Raw genomic sequence first — 15,463 nt, 5'->3', positions numbered from 1 at the left:
TACACAACTATCTAGGGAATGCGGCGCTTTTGTGCTGGTGGATGAACGTATGCATCTAGCGCGTATTGTACCACCATGCTTAGTCTTGTGGTTAGATTTTATTGATAAACAAGTATGATTGACAGTGTGTGAGTCCGGGGTGAAGTTCTGCTTAAAAGTGAAAGTCCATAGTCGGTTTTTCGGATAATAAACTGGCAGATTCTAAAATTAGAATTGTTCAGTATTGAAGTGTCATTATAATTATGCCATTATGATATGTAATAATATAAGCCTACGTAGGCCTATACTTTACTTTTACTGTCACAAATATAATTATATAGCCTAAACTTTTTCATAACCATTTTATACTAAGAGAATAAAGGTATTGTTTTTAGCCCCTGGAGTGTATCTATCGTCTCATATAACACGGGCGACATCATTATTTTAAGTAAAACAACGAGGCGAAGCCGAGTTGTTTTACTTAAAATAATGATGTCGCCCGTGTTATATGAGACGATAGATGCACGACAGCGGCTAAAACAATACCTTTATTCTCATTCTTAAACACTTCAATTCAAATAAAAATATCATAAGTATTGCAAATTTTAATCAAATCAAATCCTACATTTTGCAAGGAATTATACCTAGGGCTCAAAATCGATCAGTGCCGTTGCTACTATGCGCCTTTGATTGGTTCAAATAGCGCGTACGCGTATCACGTCGATGCACACGCGCTGACGCGTGTGATATCGTGTCATATCACACGGGTAAGAACCAATAAGATTGCAGGAATGTTCTCAAGTGTTTAAGAATAGTATTTTGATGTAGGCCTACTAAATATCAGTATAATTTCGAGTTCAACTGAATGCGTTCATCACGATTAATAACATTTTTATTTATCAAAAATCGACTATGGCATAGTCTAGGGGGGGGGGATGGGTGAGGTCATTAAATAATCCCTAAATATTAGATGTAATTTTTATTAGACTTTTCTTTATTTGTAACTTAAAGTGGTTTACTGATTTTGCCATCTCTATTATATTTATCGGTAATATTCCATTTCCTAGGACCGGAAGCCCGTGTTGTGAGGGCCACAAACTGCGGCTACGTACAGATACGCGAACGCTGACTTGTTTTGTTCTTTATGACCAGAGGAAAAGTTCGACATCGCACGACTCTTTAGGATATTTGGTTTAAAAGATAGATGGTTATTGCACAAAGTACAACGAATTGGTTTGTGACCGAATGCAAGACATCAATTCATCTAAATATACAGATTTGGTGTAAAAACAACGGTTATGGAGAAAATCACGAAATAGTTAAATTTGGCCAACTTTTTTGTACATCAATATACAGGGTTCGAATTGGCATGTGGGCGATTTGGTTTGGGGCTGAATTGACGAATAGTATCGATATCGATATTGATATTTTTACAGAGCACGTGATATTTCGATATGATGATTCGAATTGTCACGTGATCGTCAAACCTGTACCATAGATGAACTGCCTGTACTAACAGTTCTGTAGGGTCTAATTTCTGACTCGTTCTTGAGTCTATCGCTGCTCATTAGCGAACCCTTTTGTTCTATTCTTGACATCACAAATTTGGTCTGACATGACTCGAATGACCATTTTCCCAATACACGCAAGATTTGCATATAATATAACAGCTAGGAAACACAATAGTACTTATCCGTTCTTGTTGGATCTCAGACTACAAGTGATTTATTTCCTGGCACAACATAATATCCATCCACTTATGCAATAATACGTAATCTTTACGTAATCTTTACGGTAGAAAAGGTAAATCTACTCCGAGATGGTCAAACAATTGTGTGACTTTTATCTTATGATTTAGTACATCTCTAGCTGGTAATCCAAAATAGAGGGCGCCAGTCAGGTAAATTTCCAAGTCAGAAGGTGGTGGCTACATACCGGCCCCTTAATTGCCATGTGTCAAACATGCAATTACTAAGCACTTCTTTTTAATTAACAAACAATAAATTTTGATCCAAAAATGGCAAACTAAATTTGGGCCAAAACATTGCCGAAATTTAACAATAATCTTTTATCTCCAACTTTACTGAACATGCTTTCTGGAGATTATATACTGTCTATAATGATTTCTCCACTAATATAACTAAATAATGCAGAGTTCACACTGTAGCAGCGCTATAGTCACATTTCACAGTCATAATATTGTTCAAATGATGCTTTATAGTTCTTTGACTGTGGTATCAAACAATTTAGCAAATTTCACTTGAAATTTGTTAGATTTGCTTGAATCACTGGTTCCATGAGTTATCTTGAATCCTAATCAATAGTGTTCGTGTCCTAATCACAAATGTCCATTGTCCAAATAACATAATCCACGTCGGTTCGGCACTCCAGATGAAACATTGAAGAAGATCATGCGCTGCTGGCTTACTGCTCCAACGCTGCTCCTTACTGCGGGGTTCCCTGGAATCCGACGGTCCATGATGAACTTGATGAATTACAAACTCGCTGGATCCATTGATCAGCAATTCCGAAGCTCATGCTCCAACATGAGTGGTACAAACGTTTGCTGATCCTTAAAATTATGGTCGGTAGTTCCGAAGCAAATGGCTCCATACAGCCATAGGTGGCACAAACGATTACCGACGCTATTACTATACTCAAAAATATTTTTTATATTTTTGATTTCCTTTTTTATTCAATCTTTCTTTCATACAATAATATTTGTTTTTTGTTGGTGTTTATGGGTGTTTCGTGTCAGTATGATTTTGTTCTTCTTTTCTTGAATCAAACCGAACAACGACATGGCAACTCGAAACAACATGGTTGCCAATTACAAGTACAAATACAAATACAAGGAATGCTCTATTTCCATGTCAGGCAATCAAATGCTCACAGATGACTTTCATCAAAGAATCAAACCTTTGAATCAATTTCCATTACAAAACATATCCTCTCTTATCAATCAAAAGCCTTTCAAAACATTCCACAAGCAAATTGCACAACAATTGTCCATGTCCTGGCCAGAACACACAGACAAGGTTGTGCACCATTGGAAAATAGACAAATTCAAAACGTTCCATAAAAACTCTTCACCAACTCCTTAAGGATCTTACTCCGACAAACCCATTTGATTTGTGTTACCGTGTTCGCATCTGCGCGAGTGCTGCATCGCGGACCTACGCACTGCGCAAGTGTCTCCTAATGAATAAATTTGTATTGCCTGCGCAGATGTCTTTTGCATCGAAGACCTACGCACTGCGCAAGTGTCACCTAGTGAAATCTGTTATCAATAGGCCATGATTTTGATGATTTTAACAACAAGACACCTGAGACATTCCCTACCGGATACATCAAGACAAAGTCAATCTAACAAACATAAAAGACATAGGCTCTGGACTTCAAGTCTCCAGAAACCATGGAAACAGACAGCTTATTCTTCTGCCTCCAACAACAGGCACAACTTGCTGATGGGCCTCCGTAGGGTGGATGACTTGGTTCGCACATCAACCTGTCGCACTCGACCATTCTTGTCTGGCAAAGTTGTGACGATCTTTCCCATCAACCAGGAATTCCTAGGAGCTGACTCATCTACTATGAGAACAACGTCTCCCGTCTTCAGATTCCTCTGTGGCTGCAGCCAGCGCTGTCTGCGCTGAAGTTCAGGTAAATATTCCTTCAGCCACCTTTGCCAAAACAGATCTGCCAGGTATTGGATCTGACGCCAACGTCTACGAGCGTAGATGTCCTTCTCGACAAAGCACCCAGGTGGCATGTCCGCCCTTGGTCTCAGCAACAAGAGGTCACGGGGCGCGATGACATCTAAGTCATCCGGATCATCTGACACTCTTGTGAGTGGCCTGCTGTTCAATGTCGATTCTATCTCACACATGAAGGTATGAAGTTGCTCATCCGACCTGCATGTCTTCAGGTGTTGTTCATTGAGGATGGCACACATTAACTTCCTTACAGTACGAATTTGCCTTTCCCATACTCCACCGTGGTGGGAGGCTGCTGGTGGATTGTATCGCCATTCAAATGTGTGGGATGTTGAGAAGTTCTGTATTTGGTCTTGGTCTAGTTCTTGCAGAGCGTGCCGTAACTCATTGTCCGCACCGACCAAGTTGGTTCCGTTGTCAGAGTGAATTACTTTGACTGGTCCACGCCTTGCTATGAATCGCCTAATCCCATCAATGCAGGAACTAGTGTCCAGGGTGTGGGCGACTTCAATGTGGACTGCTCTGCTATTCATGCACGTGAACAGCATACCGTATATCTTCCTTGTTACTCTGCCCTGCTTTATATGGAAGGGTCCGAAGTAATCTAATCCAGTGACTGTAAAGGCTGGATCATCACTCTTTACTCGGTAGGCGGGAAGATCAGCCATCTTCTGTTTGCTAACTGGCATTCGGTGTTTTCTGCAGACTATGCACTTCCCTAAGACTGACTTCACCTTAGCTCGAGCTTTCACAATCCAGTATTTCTGTCGTAATTCGGCGAGAACGTGGTTACTACCCTGGTGATGAATCTCTCCATGAATATAACGGACTATGAGAGTCGCTATGTGGTGATCTTTCGGAATGATAAGTTGATGCTTCGCATTCTGCGGTATCTTGGCGTTTTTCAGTCTACCGCCTACTCTTACCATCCCATCCATCACCTGTGGGTCTAAATTGGTAAGCTTTGAGTCTAGTTGCAGAGATTTCTGTGCATGTTTTATGATTGCACACTCTGCCTCTTCCAACTCCTGCACAGTAAGTGCGTCTGTGAAGTTGTGACTCTGTCTCTGTTTGGTTCTAAGAATCTTCTTAAGTCTCAGCCACCAGGCCGCTGCTCTTCTGAGCCTTGTCCAGCTGGAGGAGTGCTCTATCAGCTGGTCTATAGCATTATCTTGGCTCTGGTCTTCAGCTGTAACAGCGTGGACTTCCACGTCTGTGGACTCTGGAGATTCTTCTGATACTGCCGGTTCTACACCCGGCCACTCTTCCTCTGGTTCTAACAAGAACGCCGGCCCCTGTATCCAGTCTGGTCTTTCTACCAGCTGCTTGACTGGCAGGCCTCTATCACTCATACGTTTGTTGAACTCAGGGGTCACATAAGACTGGAACTGGGTCTCCAAATTTTCCAGGCTATCTTCTATTACACTGCAGAAGTAGGTTTGAACTTGCTTGTTAAACCTTCCTGGAATACCGTACACTGCCCATCCCAGGGGTGTGAGTACAGCGTATGGCTCACCAATTGCTCCTGTGGCCAATTCCAGCGGCATGGTGGCTGCCGGAGTGTTGCTTCCAATCATCATCGTTACCTCTGGAATACATGGGTACTCGCTTGGTATTACTGGTAACTGTATATCGCAAAGGTGTGCCCATCTTCTCAGATCTTCTTGAGTCGGTGCGTCCTTTGCGGAGACTGGAATCTTGTCTTCGATATACACCTGTGGTAACGGGATGAAGTTCTTCTGATTTAAATCACCCACTAGCAACTTATCCAACACCACCTTTGAGTTCACGGTTTTCTTCGAGGTCAAAGTTCCTATTAGCAGTTTTCTTTTTTGAGTCCTCAGGTTCATTCGCTGTTGTAGTAGTGAAGAGGCGAAAACCGCATCACAGCCGTTGTCCAAGAAAGCATATGTGGCTATGAAACTATCGCTAAGGTCATGCTTCACCAATACTGGTATTATGGTCATTAATGGTGAGGTATCACTACTTGTAGCTGCTGAAGCTAGAGTCTTGGTGCAACCAGTCACTACATTACTGCCACTAGCAGTTGCCCCTTCTTGAGACTTGTTTTGTTTAGGTGATCGAGATTCTTGCTCTCGTTTGTCTCTATGCATCGCAGTTGGATGTGTTTTCTGACATTTACTGCACTTCAACAGATCCTTACACTGCTTCTTAGGATGTCCTGCTTCCAAACAACCAAAGCACAATTTTTGTCAAAACAGAAGGCTGATTTCTCCTTAGGTTAGCAACTTGGAGAATTTTCTGCATTCCATGATCTTGTGCTTGGTGCCATCTCCACAGTAGGTGCATGACTTGTTTGAAGCTTTCTTCTCTGTGACCTCTTGAGCAGTTGTAGTGAAGGCTTTCTTCTTGTTGCTACTGAAGGATTCTGAGTTCCCTATTCTACCAAACACTGGATTCGCAATTATTCTCGCCTGTCTGTCGACAAACTGAACAAGATCGCTGAACTTTACTGTATTTCCTTGTTCTTCTTCAATAGCATACACTTTATTTCTCCATAGATTCCTGTGTCGGTATGGCAGTTTCGCAACAAGAATCTTCAGGGTGTTAGAATGATCTAACTCACTTAAGGCATCCACTGTCTGCATCATGTTCTTACACTCGGTAAGAAATAGCGAAAAGGCATTTAAGCTTTTATCTTCAACTTTAACTTCTTGCCAGGATTTGGCCTTCTTCAGCATTGCTTGTGCAATTTTATGGCCACTTCCAAACTTCTTGGCTAAAGTTTCTTTAGCTTTCTCAAAGCCTTCCTTTGGATCCTCATAATGAAGATAGCTTTCTACATATTTCTTGGCATCTCCATCTGTATGCTGACATAAGAACTCCAGTCTTTCTTTCTCATCATCTGTCTTGTCCTCGACACCAAATGCGAAGGCTCTCATAAATGATGTATACTTTAACGGATCTCCATCGAAAGTCTGGATCTTCGTCTCTGGCAATAAAGCTCGCAACTGCTGTTTTATCAGCAATCTAGTCAGTTCACTAAGCTGTTCCGCTTGATCTGCAGAATGATCTGCCTGTCTTTGCTGTTGAGGCTCTGTTGGTACACTAACTGTTGAAACATGTGGGGGGCCAACAGGCTGTGTGGGTACACCAACTGTTGGAAAATGTGGGGGGCCAACAGGCTGTGTGGGTACACCAACTGTTGGAAAATGTGGGGGGCCAACAGGCTGTTGCTGTGGTCTATAGTCCATGTAATATGGCATAAACTGATCATACTGATCTGCGGGTGCTGGTCCCTGCATGTGTCTATATGGCTTCATAGGAGGTGCATCATCATGCACATGTCTTGGTCGGAATGTATATTCCTCTGGATAACTATTGTAATCAAGCCGTGGCCGGTTCACATCACGTTCAGATCTGTGGTCTTCGAACTTTGGCTGTCTAACTTTCGGCCTGACTACTGGGTCTATATTTCTAGGTTTCAACGAAGCAGGAAGTCTATTTGGTAGCACTGGTACTTTCAAGTTCACCTGTACTTTCTGGTCTGACTCCTGATGATGAGGTACTATATTCCTACCATCACACTGCTTTATATTAGAAGCCAATTCAACATGTACAGTTTCTCTCTGTGGTTCAGGAGATATGTCTTGTCCAGCTGCCATAGACCTGTCTACATGAACATCTAATGTAGGCCTTTGCTTTCTTACATCAGATTTTTGCACAACTGGATCCTGAATTTCAACCTTTCCAGGACTATCATTTTGATTATCAAGCCAACTTTGTACGTTTTTTCGGCTGTCTATTGTAGATGGTAGAGGCGAACCTTCCTGACTACCTTCAGATGTACTGAGATTTTCATAAATTTCTAATTTGGTTTTTTCTAATTCCAATTCTGCATCTATCTCTAAAGACTCCTTTTGCTGTTGCAATTCAAGCTCTTTTTTCTCAATTGCTTGTCTTTTTTGAACTATTGTTTGTTTACTCATTAATTCTGCTTTACGCAGAGCAGCCTTGGCAATAGCACTGCTAATAGGCCTACTACTCTTTGATTTTCTGCTAACTTTGCTTTTAATGCTAGCGTGTTCAATCTGTTCAATATCCCCTGGATATTTTGCAGCCATAATTAATGAGATTCTATTTTACAACAAACTGGTTTGTTTACTATCTCACTAAATCTGAGATGGTCCCTGAATTAAATTCAGAAACTTATTTCGACTTTTGTCAAGGGCAAGGATGAAATCCAGTCAAAACAATGATTAGACTTATCTAAGTCCAAACCCATGCAAGTTAGACCTAGCCTATTTAGGTCCACTAACAGCATGAACGCAAGTCTTGATCAAGTCTAGCGCCAGCGTGTTTCAAGTGAGCTGATTTTCTCACAGCGCTGTGACTGAGCTGAGCAGATTGCAATCTACACACCGGGCTATACACTGTCACTGTACGTGTGTATACCAATGCACTGATAATGCAAATGTACATGCACAATAAACTTTTAGTGAACCTCGGATCCTTTCTCGAAGTTCCTCTTATGTATGAGATAACGATCAAATACACCTTTTCTACTAATGTAGGGTCTAATTTCTGACTCGTTCTTGAGTCTATCGCTGCTCATTAGCGAACCCTTTTGTTCTATTCTTGACATCACAAATTTGGTCTGACATGACTCGAATGACCATTTTCCCAATACACGCAAGATTTGCATATAATATAACAGCTAGGAAACACAATAGTACTTATCCGTTCTTGTTGGATCTCAGACTACAAGTGATTTATTTCCTGGCACAACATAATATCCATCCACTTATGCAATAATACGTAATCTTTACGTAATCTTTACGGTAGAAAAGGTAAATCTACTCCGAGATGGTCAAACAATTGTGTGACTTTTATCTTATGATTTAGTACATCTCTAGCTGGTAATCCAAAATAGAGGGCGCCAGTCAGGTAAATTTCCAAGTCAGAAGGTGGTGGCTACAAGTTCTGCAGGAACTGACACAAAAAATGATTAGTTCCCCTCATCAAATATTTGATTAGACTCTCCGTATCATTTTGATTAGATTCTAGTAAGTCACCTATCGATACGGCAGTCTTATCAAATTTGATTAGTTTCTAATCATTTTTGATTAGTTTGTTTTAAGGGTGTACACCATCCCAGGGGTTGGGGATGCACCCGGGGATGCAAGACGTCTTCAGGTGCATTTCCCATTGGCTCCCCTGGCTATATACGCCAACGTCCGAGAACAAATAGTCGGGGTGATTTTACACTGACATACAGGAAATGGACAGTGGCGCGCCATCACCTGCTGGTATTTTTATGGGGAAGGGTGAAGTGTCACGATATTTTTGAAGGAAGGAGAAGATGGGGAAACTAAAGTTTAGCATTTCGTGCGGAAAATAGTGGAATTCGGTGATTGTTTGTTCTGATTGGGAAAAAAACATTTAGATAAATCATTCATTGGGGAGCCAAAGTTTGGGGTGAAAATTCAAATTCTCTCTTTGGCACATACATTCGCAGGGCTGGGCCGGGTCCATGATCCTCTCGCTCAAACTTAAATGCCTATTCAGCATGTTCAGTGATTTTCTCAGTCGGAGGATCGTAAAAATCATAAAAATTAAGGTTTTGGCACCTTTTATAATATAGACATGATAGATGTGTTAATAATTTGTCTCACGCGGTGAGCGGCTACATTAACGGGGCGCAAATCTCTGCTCGCGAAAATCATGGTGTTTCAGCAGTCCAGATTCACTACCGGTATATACCGGTAGTCGGGGTGTGGGGGTGTCTGTGTCCGTGTGTTTGTCTGTCTGTCTGTCAGTTTATATCAGATATATTTGAGATTATATGAGTCCATCCATGTGTTATGGAAAATGAGTTTCATTTGAACAAATAAATCAATAAATGCCCCGGTGCATATTTTCCTTTTTAGCACCCCCGCCTCAATTTCTGTAAGTAGGCCTAATTGTCTGATCTTTTTTTAAAGTTAAAAAGTGAGCTGTTGTAACTGCTTATCCACAAAGATAGCCTGTTCTTTTTTATAAAGATTTTTCTAAAAAATTAAACACTGAGTTATGATAGAAAACTTTGACCCGGCGGTCTTTGTAGGCCCTATAGTGTAGGCCTACATGCAAAAGGAGAAAGCACGAATGATTTATGATGAGATTTTGAAAACGGGATGTGAACAGGTTTGTGGGTAAAAAACAACTTGATGGTTAAACACTTTGTAAAACAATCCAAGCAACATATGAATCTATAAAGCTATTTTCACTTTCCAACTGAACCGATTTCTTTTTTGGGGTGGGGAGGGACTGGGTGCTGATTTTGAAAAAGTGGACTTGTTTCCAAGGGGGGGGGGGCGATTTTGTGAAAAGTGGACTTTCTTCACAAAAATTTGGATTTTTTGACCAAAAAAGCGTAAAGTCTTTTTCAAGTTGCTCGCTACGTTTGCAAAATGCGATTTTGTTACTTTTTGCAGGCTTTTTGTATACTTTTACGAATGGGGGGGGGGGGGGCCCCCTTCCCTCACCCCCGCCCCCTGCCTACAACAATTGCTACAAAAAGTCTGTTATATAAACACCTTGCTTGCTAAAACTTTTCTATGGCCAATCAATTAGAGGCCAGTCGTCTAATCATGCGCAGTTGAGGTCAGGAAAAATCACACAGGCTGCGTTTAACGAAAAGAAAAAAAAATCGGAAGGTGACGACGAAGTAGACAAAATAAGGCAGATTTGTCTCGAGTTTGCACTATGAAATGGTGAGTGTATATCATTTTAGAATGCATAGGTGAAGAGTTCAGATGTTAGAGAATTGCTGAGTTGTTTCCAAATGAAAGAATCCTTTGAGATCATCAAGTATTCAAATGTGATATCAGTGATCAGTTGAACTAGTTGTCCACGTCAATCGTGTTTAATACAACATCGACACATGAACATACAATAGAGACCTTGCGGAATGAAGTACGTTACTTTAACTTTAACTTTAACGTCTAGAGGATTATAGAGGATTATGTATTCAAAACCACTCTGCCATTAAAGCCGCTTGAAGTTAAAGTTAACGCGAGAATCTATAGTGTGCCGTAAATTATGATGAAATACGTCATACTTTAATTTAGAACAATAGTTTGCCTATTTCCTCATAGACTACATAATTACCACTTATGTATTATCTAGTTATTAATAGACCAATTATTGGAAATCTAATCTGGTTTGGGTAAAAAACATGCTACATGTTGCTGAAAATTACTGATTGAATTAAATCAAAATAAATTTTGTTCCAAACGTCACACTTGATATATAATTTTGTGTGTGCTCATGACGTGCACCAAATCAGCTTGCGGAACCAAGTTTTTGGCTTGACTTCAACGCCAAGGGGATTAAGTTCCCGTAAAATGGTCTGGTTTTACTTGAGCCAGCAGTGTACGATACTTCTGGAAGAGTAAAGCAGGTGCATAACATTTTATATATAACATGTCATAGGTTGTGCCTGGTAGAGAGAGAGAGAGGAGGAGGAGAGGGAGGGCATTGGAAGTGGACAGGGACGTGTTTTGCTGGTAGCCAAGGGGGGGCTCTCGTGGGACATCTTCTCTTCCTTCTTGACCCTTCCCTTTTGGATGCTGGGCCGTGATATTTTACGCTTTTAGGCCTTTTTTCTGCCATTTTAAGCCCATTTTTGTAAAAAACGTTTCCCTTTGAGAATCGGCCCACGCTCTCCTAACAGAAAAACCCTGACAAAATCACTGGGGAGGGGGAAACAGGAGTGCGAGTGGGTAATTATAGGTGGGTCAAGTTTGAGAGAGCGAGTACAGATAGAGGGGAGAAGGAGGGAAAATAAGGAGAATGTAGGGAAGGGGAAACAGGAGGGAAGGGGAGAGAGATTCAGAAGGAGGGGAAAGAAATAAAGAATATGTATTTCATTAGGCTTTGCGAAGTAAATTGGAATATGGAATTGACAAAGCTGACGAGCCTTTATTAAATAATATTATATATATATATATATATAGGCCTATAACTATCGTAAGAATATTAATTGAAACATATAGGGCCTACCTATAGCGTGTAGCGGTGTCAGTAAAACACCCACCACCGCCACCGAAAATAAAACACCGAAATAACCGAGTAAACCGAAAATGAATGACTGGCATGTCAGGCTTCAGAACGTCACATGCAATCAATAATGGCAAGTGTAAACACCGTCGAAATCACCGTGTTCGACAGATTGATTATTGATTTCTGCTTCACTTCTGCCGATCATTATACTAGAGTAGGCATGCCTCCGGTACAAACAAGTGATTTGGGAGGCCAAAATATGCACCTTGAATTTTCGAAATACGGGGAAAAAACAACAACTTTGAAACTGGTAAATTCGTGTTTTTTGCCAAATAAATATACTACCCCTTTTCATCATGCCCAAATCCTGAAGTTGACAGGCCTACATTTTTACCCTCAAAAATAAAGTTGCATTTCTCTCACATCTCGCAAAACATTTCTTACCTATTTTTCCACCAAAATCGTTTTTTATATCCTGGGAATTATCTATCGTTGTTATTCTAAATTCTGAAATTATCAGGTAATTATCCTGGCAGAGGCTGGCACGAATACTACCAAATCAAAACTGGGATCAAAACACGTGTACGGTACTTTCCCACACATCGCGCGGTCTAAATATAGATTGGGGTTTGACCTGAACTAGATAAGGCTAATGAAAGTTGACTCCCAGTTTCCCGTTACCCGACTCCGGTCAGAAAAAAATGCCGATCAAATATTTCATTATTTTCCATTATTTCATTATTTCACATTTTTCATGTTTTTAAGAAAAAAAGGATAGTTTTAATGTCATCTTTCACGTCCGACATGTATTTTAAGCACTTTTACGGCGACCCTGACCGGCCCGAATAGTCTTCGCAAACGCTGGGTTAAACTACGTGGTAAAATGGCGATATCGTAGGGCGCATTTACTGGAGACTAGCAATTCCCTGCATCTAAGTTTCTCCTACCACTAAATGGATAGACCGAACACAAAGAGAGGCAGCCAAGTTCGCGGGAGCCAGCGTATGAACAAATATGAAAGCATTTCTACCGTGCACTATGTAGCGCGCTATATATAGACAACACCAAAATAAATAAAATAAATACAATTTAAAGTCAAATTTATTCTGCTTTTCTTACAAATATATGTATTTAATAAAAAAAACTTATAAATAAAATGATTTATTTGTCAATTTCTTGCATGATTGTTTTATTATTAACACGTGCACCCTGTGATGATTTTTACCAGCAACCTCCATGTGAACCAGGAATAATAGACAAAGGGATAGGCATCCTAGTCTGCTGCCCTCTTTTGAAATATGTATCCTAGGTCTCACAATAGGCGGATTAGCGGCCATTTTGTCTTCGACATGATTTTATTCACGTGTCCTTATATTTTAGTACACAAATATATAAGTTAACAGGTTTACTATTTTAAAATTATATTTTGAGTATACAATATATTCTGTAGTAAATAGATCAAATGACGATGATTGTTCAGGTATTATATGCTTGATAGAATTAAACTGTTTGACCAGCTAGTATTCTCCTCCGCCGTCAGTGTGATTCCTAACACTCCACGTACCGTGTTGCGAAGGTGGAGGAGACTAAAACTGTATTGACGAACACGCATGCGTTAAAAAATATGTAGCCTAGGTCGAACAATAGCGTGGCGTAGTTTCCGGCATTGTTCCTATGCACTTTCACCCTCCTGTGTGAACGTTCGAATTATCAGATTTAGTTTATTTCTGCTTTCAATTTTGTTTATTTGTTCATTTTGACTGTGACAATTTACTTTCCCCTACTGGTGTTTTTGATAAATATGTTGTTTTCTGTGAAGGTGGAGGAGGAGGGCAAGGTCCGACTGCCGTGGACAATTATTACAACCGACATTGGTCAATCATTTAATGTTTTATTTGCCGGACTGTCGCTGTCTGATCTCTCGATAGTGAGGTGCTGTGTTGGGGAAAGCAAGTTGTCACAGTCCATCGTGCAAGTTTCTTTAGATGTTGAGGAGGTGTGTTCTGTTTTTGGAAAATATGTTAAATTTGAGGTGAAGAGTGTCGACGAGTCGGCTGAAGCGAGTGTCAGTGAAACCAGCAATGCCAATCGGTAGTTGTATGTTAAGTGCATCTCAAAAGTGCATCTCAAAAGAGTATGATGGTTCTGGTGCTTTCATTTGTTGTGCAACCTAAATTGGAAAACAATACAATTTCCATGTATAAAAGTTTACTTTCAAAGATCTGTTTTAGGACCTGTGTCAAGTATTAAAGTTTTGACAGAACAGCTACAATATTTTATTGTGCAACCTAAATGATCAAAAACAGTTTGTGCAAGTAGACAAACTAATTTCCGTATAATATTGCTTCCAAAGATGTGCTAAAAGACACTTGTGGAGAGTAAGTTTGGTTTGTAAAAAGTAGTGTGGAATAGAACACACAGACACAGTGTATTTATATGTTTAAGTGGTTCTCCAAAGACTATCATGGACTTCTGGTGCTTTCATATGTTGCACAACCTATAGGTTAATTTGAGTGTAGTTGTATGTTAAGTGCATCTCAAAAGAGTATGATGGTTCTGGTGCTTTCATTTGTTGTGCAACCTAAATTGGAAAACAATACAATTTCCAATCCATGTATAAAAGTTTACTTTCAAAGATCTGTTTTAGGACCTGTGTCAAGTATTAAAGTTTTGACAGAACAGCTACAATATTTTATTGTGCAACCTAAATGATCAAAAACAGTTTGTGCAAGTAGACAAACTAATTTCCCCTATAAATATTGCTTCCAAAGATGTGCTAGTGGAGAGTAAGTTTGGTTTGTAAAAAGTAGTGTGCAATAGAACACACATACAGTGTATTTATATGTTTAAGTGGTTCTCCAAAGACTATTATGGACTTCTGGTGCTTTCATATGTTGCACAACCTATAGGTTAATTTGAAGATTCCAAAGAAGATGTGCTTAATTAAAATTTGTTTTGAAGACCAAGTTGGTAAAATATTTGAGTGAAGCATGGTCATTACTATACTTTATTTTTTTTTTTTTTTTTCAAAACATAGCATTCCGTAATTAACTTTGCACCGATAATGAAAGTTTGAAAATAATGAATAATGAATAATGAAACAGTCACCTACCCAGTCATGAAAAACTATGTAACGGGAAACTGGGGATCAACTTTCATTAGCCTAACCTAGCGACCCTGGAAGCAAGCACCATCAGCTGGACCAACTGAATGGATGAGAATATTTTATTGGCAATTATTCAATGTTTCGCCTTAACATTTTTCGTTGTTTTAAAATATCCACAATATCAAGAGAAGTAAATAAGACACTCAGACATCATTTTAACATACATTTGTTTCTTCTTTTTTCATAATTAATACTATAAAAACAAAACTAACAAACAAAAATACTGTGATTATTTAAAAAAAATTAATCTAATTCAAACCTGAGAACGGAAAACTTTGATTAAAAAAATTATACGCAAGCACAGCACATGACAGCAGTGCCATAAATTGAAATAAATAAATAGAAAATCAAAAACAAAAACAAAAAAACAGATGAATAAATTAATTTGGTTAGTTATTAAATTACTAGAAAACACGTAAGGCATTGTGAAATTGAGAAGGAAGAAAGATGAAGAAACACGGCAATTTTGTTAAAATCATGCATGAATTTATGATCACATTGCTACAAAAAAAAAAAAGCAAAATATAAAAATAAAAATAAATAAAAAATAAAAAATAAATAAATAAAAGCAAACTAAAACATGTTATTAAATATT

General features: G+C 39.4%; 2 protein-coding genes across 2 annotated transcripts in view; one reads left to right on the top strand and one right to left on the bottom strand.

Annotated features, from left to right (window-relative positions):
• Nucleotides 1–3,409: 3,409 nt before the first annotated feature.
• LOC140139687 (uncharacterized) lies at nucleotides 3,410–5,809 on the bottom strand. The gene has a single exon (XM_072161389.1). It carries the CDS (start codon nucleotides 5,807–5,809, stop codon nucleotides 3,410–3,412), a length of 2,400 nt encoding a protein of 799 aa, XP_072017490.1.
• A 4,522-nt stretch (nucleotides 5,810–10,331) lies between these two features.
• The window catches only part of LOC140139766 (solute carrier family 35 member G1-like), a 61,735-nt gene continuing 56,603 nt past the window's right edge, over nucleotides 10,332–15,463 (top strand). The window contains exon 1 of the mRNA XM_072161473.1: nucleotides 10,332–10,411. The gene's annotated coding sequence lies outside the window, so the exon portion shown is untranslated. The remainder of the gene's footprint in view (nucleotides 10,412–15,463) is intronic.

The sequence above is a fragment of the Amphiura filiformis genome, chromosome 18, assembly GCF_039555335.1.
Source record: "Amphiura filiformis chromosome 18, Afil_fr2py, whole genome shotgun sequence".
Lineage (NCBI taxonomy): Eukaryota > Metazoa > Echinodermata > Ophiuroidea > Amphilepidida > Amphiuridae > Amphiura > Amphiura filiformis.
The sequence above is the reverse complement of the archived record's forward strand: the minus strand, read 5'-3'. Positions and strand labels throughout refer to the sequence as shown.